At 51.3% G+C, this 9,202-nt stretch overlaps 1 protein-coding gene across 2 annotated transcripts; it reads left to right on the top strand.

Moving 5' to 3' along the window:
• The first annotated feature begins 2,185 nt into the window (after positions 1–2,185).
• On the top strand, positions 2,186–4,868 carry EGR4 (early growth response 4). 2 transcript variants are annotated; one of them, XM_019794864.2, is made up of 2 exons: positions 2,186–2,566; positions 2,967–4,868. In XM_019794864.2, exons 1-2 carry the CDS (start codon positions 2,431–2,433, stop codon positions 4,283–4,285), a joined length of 1,455 nt encoding a protein of 484 aa, XP_019650423.2. In that variant the 5' UTR covers positions 2,186–2,430; the 3' UTR covers positions 4,286–4,868. The 2 variants fall into 2 exon arrangements, with proteins under 2 accessions (XP_019650423.2, XP_019650422.2); XM_019794863.2 differs by having other exon boundaries at positions 2,361–2,566; positions 2,970–4,868.
• The last annotated feature ends 4,334 nt before the right edge of the window (positions 4,869–9,202 follow it).

The following is a 9,202-nucleotide window of genomic DNA, read 5'->3' as shown; positions in this document are numbered from 1 at the left end:
TGGAAATAATGCTCTATGTGTTTAATCCTTACAGACATGAGCTGGGTTTCTTCATTTCCTACATGCAAACATATGTACAGCTAACATAGAATTATTACATCTGTGGCATTTGTTAGGACATGCTGCACATGCATGACTCTTGAAAAGCTTTGTATGATTTCCAGACAAGGGGAGAAGATGAATGCAACCATATCAACACAGGTTTTGCAGGTGATTCTGTGATGACATATTCTGTGAACACACTTACAGGGTCATTGTAGGGTGAGGCTGGGGCAGCTAGGGATGGAGATAGGTCTTAGGGTCCTGGTAGACTCAAAACCAAAATCTACCTTCTGGTCCTTAGTAAGAATTTAAGGAATGAATACTGTGTGAATTAACACTGAGAAAATGAGTGAATGAATTTTTGGATAATGGACGTAGGGTAAAAGGCCTGAGAATTTGGTGGGGTTGGGGCATTCTAGGCACCCTCTGTAAAAGGAGAGTGTCAGTGGGCAAGGAAGGCTGGGAGTTACACTGCCAGTCATGCTGTAGCCCATCACCCCTGAATGGCTTTGTTCCCATTCCTAGGAAAGCAGAGAAAGAAGAGGGAACCCCAGCTCTGCCCTCCCCACTTTCCAGCTCCCAGAATCCCAAGAATTGACGTTCTTTGTAAAGAAAAACATGCTATCCCATGTATTTATTTAATCCCCTAATTTTGTTCCAGAAAGGAGATAAGTGATTATAACATAAAATAAAATGAAAGATTTTTAAAGAGAATGAGAAAGCAAGATGGAGGGGAAACCACAGCGGAAGAGAGACGAGATCAGGAGAGCAGGTAGGCTTCTTTGCTAGGATTGACCAACCTGCTGCAGCCAAGATTCACAGCCTTCTTAAGGTTAGGGACTTTTTTTTTTTTCCATAAGAAGCCCAATTATTCCAGGTGCTGATTCCAGGGAAATATATCGCGTGGATCTCTGTGTGTTGCTGGGAACAACATCCTTAGAGTAAAAGTCATTTATATAAAGGCAGAAAAAAGTCTACAGAAGCATCTCATACTCTCTAGGGGAGGGAGGAAGGAGCAAGAATTGGCCCTACTTCTATGGAGGACAATTTGCCAGTTCACTATCAAAATTTTACATACACTTGACCCAGAATTACACTCACTGGAATTTAACTCACAGATATATTCATATGTATATCGTTAAGAAAGTTGGCTACAAAAACGTTGGCAAAAACCAGAGGTTGGAAGCTTTCTACATGCTCATGGAGAGGGGACAAACTGACCTCCCTCACAATGGAGTACTATGCAGCTTTAGAAAAGAATGGCTCTTTTTGTTCAGACATGGAGCAATCTCTCAACTATTACAAATGGGAAAAAATTATATTGCAAGACAGAGTGTATGCTTGCATATGATTTTTCTGAAAGAATACACAAGAATCTTAGATGTTACTACCTCAAAACATAGATGGGTAGGAAAAAGAGACCTTTACTTTTCAGTGTAGAATATACCCTTCTGTACGAATTGACTTTTTCTCTCATCACTAACAAGCGTTATGGTCCTTTTTAATTGAATTATTTTTCCTAGAACAAACTAAAGAAAAGAAACTATTAAGAAAATGAAAAAACACACAAGTGGGAGCAAATAGTGAATAATGGCAAGAATCTCTGTAGTTTACTGTGTACGCATGCAGAGAATTTAATAAGCTCTAACCCAGTTACTCTTTACAGTAAACTTACGAAGTAGATACACATGGCTCCATTTCACAGGTGAGGAAACTGACATTCAGGGAGATTAAATGACACAGGTAGTAAGTGGCAGAGAGAGGGTTCGAATCCCTAACTGCGGAATCCCAAAGCCCACGGGGCTTTTCCTCGCCGACCGCGGGCCTCTGCCTACAGGCGAGAAGGGAACTTGAACACCCGGCCCCACGCAGCGCGGCACCCCAGCGGGGCGCACCGGCGGCCCCGGCGCGCACGGTTCCACGCTCAGGGAGCGCGCGCGCACGCAACGGCGCGGGGCCCGGCGGCGGCGGCGGCGGCGACGTCACAGCCCGAGCTTTCCTTTTCGGGAGTCCCCGGCACACATCCTGTGTCCATGTTTGGGCATTTACGTCACGGCGGCAGGGCCGGGGCCTCCCGAAATGGCAGTGGCCCGGGGAGTCGGAAGCCCGGAGCCAGCGCGACCGCTGCTATATAAGTGGGGGGGCCGCGGATCGGGGGAGCCCGGCAGCGCTTTGGAGAAGCGAGGAGCCGCCGCCCGAGGCCGGTCCCGGCGAGCAAGGGCGCCTCGACCCCCCGACCCCTTTCCCAGAGGTGAACGCCTGGAGCCAGGAGCCCAGGTGCCTGGGTCTGTGAGGCGCAGGGCACCCCAACTGCTGGCCTCCCCGTCACCCGCGCGCAGCCAAGCCCAGCGGGCGAGGCCCCCGGCGCCCCGCAGCCGCCGCCGCGCCATGCTCCACCTTAGCGAGTTTTCTGGCCCCGACGCGCTCCTGGTGAAGTCCACCGAGGGCTGTTGCGCGGAACCCAGCACCGAATTGTCCCGGCTCCCCGGCAGGGACGCGCCGGCAGCTACCGGCTACCCTGCAGGTAAGGAGAGCGGCGGAGGGTGCTCAGACGGCGGCGCAGCGCGGGGGCGCACGGTGCCTGAGAACAGGCAGGGACTGGGACCATAGAGGTGTGGGGGTAGGGGTGGTAGGAGGCTCGGGGGTCCTGGGGTGCGCACCCCCCTTCCCAGCCCTACTGTGCCGCCAGCGCCTCCGCAGGAACCTGTGGGTTTATCAGGGCGTCCTTTTGCCTGTGCACGTGTGTTTTGCGTGTGCATGTTTGTGTGTGCGTCTTGGGGCGTAAGCGGGCTCCGGCTGGATCACAATGTGCAAAAGGCACCTTTTGTGTGTCAGTACGCCCCAAGGGTTTCGTGGGTAGGCACTCGCAGACTCCGCGGCGCGCCCTTTGATGTGCCCGAAGCTGATTCCTGCTCCCTCCTCAGCAGGCGACTTCTTGAGCTGGGCTTTGAGCAGCTGCGGCGCCGGGGGGGACTTAGCCGATTCCTGCTTCCTGGAGGGGCCTGCACCCACGCCCCCTCCTGGCCTCAGCTACAGCGGTAGCTTCTTCATCCAAGCAGTACCCGAACACCCGCACGACCCGGAGGCACTCTTCAACCTCATGTCGGGCATCCTGGGTCTGGCACCTTTCCCCGGCCCTGAGGCGGCAGCATCCCGGTCGCCGCTGGACGCCTCTTTTTCCGCAGGCCCCGACGCCTTGCTGCCGGGTCCACCGGACCTTTACTCCCCGGATCTGGGCGCTGCCGCCTTCCCAGAGGCGTTCTGGGAGGTCTCACCCTCGGCAGGCGCCCCCTCACAGTGCCTGTATGAGCCTCAGCTCTCCCCGCCCGACGTCAAGCCAGGCCTCCGGGCGCCTCCGGCCTCTCCTGCGCTGGACACTGCCTCGGCCTTCAAAGGCCCCTACGCTCCCTGGGAGCTACTCTCAGCTGGAGCCCCAGCGAGCTGTGGGACACAGGGAGGCTACCAGGCTGCCCCCGACGCCCGTTTCCCCTCGATGGGGGCCAAGATTGAAGACCTGCTGTCCATCAGCTGCCCGGCGGAGCTGCCGGCCGGTCCCGCCAACAGACTCTACCCCACGGGGTCTTACGACGCTTTCCCGCTGACGGCAGGTGACTTAGGGGAGGTGGCCGAGGGCCTCCCGGGTCTCCTGACCCCTCCTAGTGGGGATGGGGGGAGTAGCGGCGACGGCGGAGAGTTTCTGGCCGGTACTCAGGCTCAGGTTTCTCCCCTGGGCCTCCGCAGCACCGCGGCGGACTTCCCGAAACCTCTGGTGGCTGACATCCCTGGGAGCAGCGGCGTGCCTGAGCCTCCCGGGCCACCGCCGCCGGCCCCCTTCCCCCCGACCAAGGCGCGGCGCAAGGGGCGCCGGGGAGGCAAGTGCAGCGCGCGCTGCTTCTGCCCGCGGCCGCATGCCAAGGCCTTTGCTTGCCCAGTGGAGAGCTGTGTGCGCAGCTTTGCGCGCTCCGACGAGCTCAACCGCCACCTGCGCATCCACACGGGCCACAAGCCCTTCCAGTGCCGCATCTGCCTCCGCAACTTCAGCCGAAGCGACCACCTTACCACACACGTGCGCACTCACACGGGTGAGAAACCCTTTGCCTGCGACGTGTGCGGCCGCCGCTTCGCGCGCAGTGATGAGAAGAAAAGGCACAGCAAGGTGCACCTCAAGCAGAAGGCGCGCGCCGAGGAGCGGCTCAAGGGCCTTGGCTTTTACTCTTTGGGCCTCTCTTTCGCCGCCCTGTGAGGGGGAAATAGGTTTGTAGATTGAGGCGCCGCCGCCCGGCACGAAAGAGACGACCTGGCCAGCCCGCCCCCCACCCTTTCCGGCACGTCCCGGGGCCGGCCTGTGGCCCCGCTTCCAGTTCCCTTGAAGTGCCCGCCGTTCACGCCTCGTTCAGCACCAGCTTCGTGGACAGCTCCTGCGGTCCCCGGCGCTGACTCCCGCGTCCGCCGTGCTTTGAGTGAAGTCCTCTCAGGCCACCCACTGAGTAGGCACTTCCTTGAGACTCAAGGTAGTCTTTTGTAACTGGCTTGGCACACGCCCCACGCCCCTCATTAGACCCCCCACCCAGAGGCAGGCTGGGGCAGCGCCGAGCCGGTCTCGCGCGGGATTTTGTACAGCAATGTCGTTTCCAGCAGCCATTGGATGTAACGTTTTGCTTTGGGGTTATTTCCTTTTGTTGTTGTTAATTTTTGTAAAGCAGACGCTACTCTCGAGCAGTTGACAAAACTGTTTATTTTTGCAATTAAAATTATTGTGCTAAAAGCTTACTGAATCTGCCATCTAAGCTTCTGACCCATTCCCTCCAGCCACTGCCCCAGGAGCATATGTGCCAGAAAAGAAAGGAGATACTCACCCCAAAGGAATCACTACGCAGCTACAGTCAGGCACTATGGCACAAAGTAGGCATTCAATAAATATGTACTGAATTAACAAATGCATTTAATCACAACTGACCTAAGAGCTCAAAGTGTTTCTGAAACTTGAGAGTGATTGAGAGGCTTAGGTGTTAAACACTGGGCATATATTATCCTTACTCCTCACAGTCCTAAATGCAGCAGCATATATTCCATTTCAAAGATGGGGGAGCAAAATAGGTAACTCGCTGGGTAACCCGGCTAGGAACAGACAGGGTCAAACTCAGATCTGTCTGTCTCCAAAGCCAGGACTTTTTTTTTTTTTTTTTTACCAACCCCAGAATGGTGGCACCTCAGCTTAATAGCACTGTGTGGAAAGGCTTCCTACCAAGAAGTGAAATAGTTTCAGCAACTAGAGGGAGCCCCAGGCGGTAGCCACGGCAATAGAAGACTGCAGTATGGCAGTGCTGTTTGCGAACACCCAGAGCATTGGGTATCACAGAGCTCCAGCCAGTGCTCATGCATCTGTATGAGAAGCACATGCTGTCAGGGTCAAGAGGGACTCAGCATTCAGCCAGACCATGGATGGGCAGAGCCAAGCCACACAAGGTGCTTGCCAGATTCTCACAGTCATGTTATTTGCTAACAAAGGATCTTGTTCGGGTGGCAGCAGCCCATTTACCATCCAGCCATGCACCTGCCATAGTTGATTTTCCCTAGCTCTCCTTCCAGGTGAATCCTTCATGGCTTGGGGATGGAGTTTGGAACCAGAAAGGAGGAAAGCATGATCTTGTGATGGGAAAGATGGGGAATGGATGCAACTTGGTCCCCCTTTACTCCCAGAACTCCCAACTCAAAAGCTTTTATACTCTTTTTGGCCACCTTGAGCAGACTCTGGAACATTAAAAGTCTGCTGTGCACCCTATCTCTCCTCCCCAGTAACTCCTCTCTGGTAAGGAAAGGATAGGGCCTGTCTGCAGGTTTCATTCTTTTCTCCTTCAAGCTGAACTATTCTTAAGAGTGCCTTCCAGCCTTATGATGCCAGATCAACCTGGCCTCTGATCCTTTGGCTTCTTTGTTCCTTCACTGTCAGGCATGCTCACCCTCCACCCACAGTCCAGTTAACCAGAGACAAAATTATCAAGTCAGAGAATTCCACCCATTTCTCTCCCCAGGTGTTAAGTGCTTTCATGTGATTGAGTATCTTGTATCTAGTAGACCAATTTGTGGTAAAGGACTCCACATTACCTCTTCTAGAAGAGTTAACATTTTAAGAGTAGCCTGCAGAGGGCAATGTTTAACCCTGTAAAGAGGCTCAAATGATGGACCATCAGGCATTATAATAGGTAAGCAGTAGATTCACAGAGACATAAGATAATGATGATTATCATTAGCTTACTATTTAAGTGACCGCACCTTTCATTAACAGGCATGGGCCACCTGACTTCACTTTCCATGCAGAATAGGGTAAGGAAGAGCACAAAGGCCCAGATTTCAAGCAACTGGTTGCAAACCATACAACCTAAGCAAAGAAAGAAGGGCAGACAGGCTGTGGGTGGGTGGTGTCTAACCATGCCACCCTTATCCCCTTTAACATCTTTCTGTCAAGTACTGTCAGCTCTATCGTGCCCCATCTTGTCCTCACACACACACCTAAGCCTAAATATCACAGACGGGAAAATTGAACCCCACAAGTGTGCCTTGGTCGTGGTGCTTGTGCCAAGAGCCCAGCCTAATTCTAGAACTCCCAGCTGAAAGTCCCTCATAGTACTCCCAAGGGAAACTGTTCCATTTACTGGAGCTTCCCCTAGGGATTGTGAGGGAAGAGAATGTTAGGACAGAGAATTTGAATCAAATAATCAGAAAATCTACCCAAACTCAAGACCCATGCAGAATCAGGGACAAACAGCTCTTTCCTTACTTGCTCCTCTTTTTCATCTGGTCCTCAAAATGGGAGTGTTTTCCCAGACGTGGTTCCTAGCTCTCACCTTCCCTATTTCAACACTCGTCTTGGAAAGCACATTCATTTCCAGGCCTTTAGCGATCACTGCTGCAAAAATGACTTCTAAGCCAGCCAGCCCAGGTATCTACTGCAGCTGTAGCTCCTTGGTCAGATTAATGAACGCCTCCATACGGGTGTCTCACTGCCATTTAAAATACTGTCTAAAACCATATCATTCTTCTATATACCAATTTCTGTTAATGATGACTGTCATTTGTTTGGGTCCCTAGACACACCTAAATAACTTACAGTTCTTCTGTGGGACTGACCCTTGACCCCTCCTTCCCCTATATCCAGGCTGTCACTCAGAACTGTTGGATCTTACTGAAGGTCTTCAGGGTCTTATCTACTCTCATTTATGGTACATTGTTTCCTTTTATGTATTGTAATTTTTGCCTGTGAGCTCATCTTCAGTGGGGAATTAATACTCTGGGCAGTAATACTCTGTGGCCTGGGTCGAGGGCATGTTTTTCCTGAGCAGTTTTGTGTTTGCTTGTACCATGCATCATAAGAGTATCAACTAATGGAGATCAGTCTCTATGTTAATGTCTTAGCCTGGGTTTCCTGTATCACGCAGGGGTTGTGAGTTCAGACTCTAACTCATATAGTTATTCATTCTCAAGGGAACTCCCCCAACCAGGGCCCCCATCAGCACACACAAGCAGTAAGTCTCCCTCCCCATACCTCCTGGGGTTAGTCACAGCACATCCCATGCTTCCATTTCTTGGTCTCCCAGTTCTATGCTCAGTTTTGGTCCATATAGACTTTATTTCCTTTGGTTAAGCATTTTGGAGGTCTGTCATATTTTGTGAGTCAGTCCACATATTCTGTAGCAGGAGGGTCTCTGGTTTATCTATTCCACAATGCTGATTAAAACTGAAGCCAGAACATGTTGGTTCCTCTATTAAAATATTTCCCATATTTATCTTCTCTGTGCCTATCGCCAGCACCTCAGTCCATGCCACTCCCTGCACATAGACAAACACCATGGCTATGACAATCACATAGAATCACATAACATGTAGTTGAAAGGAATTTATATGAACATCTTTTCTGACCCTTCAATGTATAGAGAAAGAAACTGAAGCCCAAGAGATCTGGGGATCTTCTTAAGGGCACACAGATGGTGACAAACTGAAGTGGGCCTTGAATCTGGGCCTTCCAGTTCCAAGACCAGCATATATCCCCATATCTAGTCATTCCACAAGTATTATGGAGCACCTACCATCAGGCCAGTGGTTCCTAACTTGTTTCCTTTCCAGTATACTTGAAGAATTCAACACATACATCAGTAACAAAGGCCACTCTAGTCCTGACTTTCACCATGGAGATATAGGGAAGAGTAATTAAGAATCTTGATCAAGCAGGATAGAGGGGGAAGTCTGACAAAGCAACCCAGAATGCCTACTATTCCTTCCCTCATCCCCCGAACCTCTGTACCCTGTTTGAGACAAGCCTGCACTGTACCAAACTGCTTCCTGCGGTCTCTCTCCTTCCATTCCACATTGCACATCACTATTGATACAACTTCCCTAAAACATTATTCATTGTTGTAACCCAAAATGACCACAGCTTCCACCTTCCTACAAAAAAATACACACTGCAGTTAAAGCCTTCCGTATCTGATCCAGATTCATCTTCCACCCTCCTCTGTCTTCTCTTCCTTTGCTCTCTCCTCTCCCTTGTGTGTTATCCAAATCCTCCCACCCTTAAGCTCCTTCAAGAGCACAGACTGTGGGCTCCATATCATCATGCCTACTGCCCAGCACACTTAAGCGCTTAATTATTGTGTGGACTGGTTGGCCCCCGAAAAAGGTCTAAAGTGTTAAAAGGAAAAAAGGAAAAGAGAAGGGGGAAAGAGGAAGGAAGGAAGGTGTTTGGAGAGCACGAAGCTGAGAAAAGATCAGGAGGGAGAGATGGGAAGAAGGAGGACTGAGGTCCTGATCCAAGCCATGGGGGTCTCAGGAGTGGGACCACACGTCTGGCTGGTCTGTGCCTGTCCAGGCTTGCTGAGCCCATGATTCTGTACCTCAGCTCTGGGCCCCCAGATGTGTCTCTCACTCAGTTCTCTCTCTTTTGGTTTCTCTGGCCCACATGGAGTGGGATTCAGTTGAACATTTTTAGAACTGTGGTTCCCATAACAACCAAGCAGGAACTGTTGCCTGCGAAATGTAGCATGAGCGCACAGGCACACATGCATACACACATATGCGCATGTGCACATACACGTGCGCATTCCACACACACACGCATACACACCCACATATACACACATGTGTATTCACTAACAGACACATACAT

Source organism: Ailuropoda melanoleuca, chromosome 4 (assembly GCF_002007445.2).
Source record: "Ailuropoda melanoleuca isolate Jingjing chromosome 4, ASM200744v2, whole genome shotgun sequence".
Classification (NCBI taxonomy): Eukaryota; Metazoa; Chordata; class Mammalia; order Carnivora; family Ursidae; genus Ailuropoda; species Ailuropoda melanoleuca.
Note: the sequence above shows the minus strand (reverse complement) of the source record. Positions and strands in the feature narration are given on the sequence as shown.

Bases quoted from the DNA above. Each gene is read 5' to 3' on its own strand.
- EGR4 (XM_019794864.2), top strand. From the start codon at position 2,431: ATGCTCCACCTTAGCGAGTTTTCTGGCCCCGACGCGCTCCTGGTGAAG. The intron at 2,567-2,966 runs GTAAGGAGAGCG...CTCCCTCCTCAG, and splicing joins AGCTACCGGCTACCCTGCAG to CAGGCGACTTCTTGAGCTGG.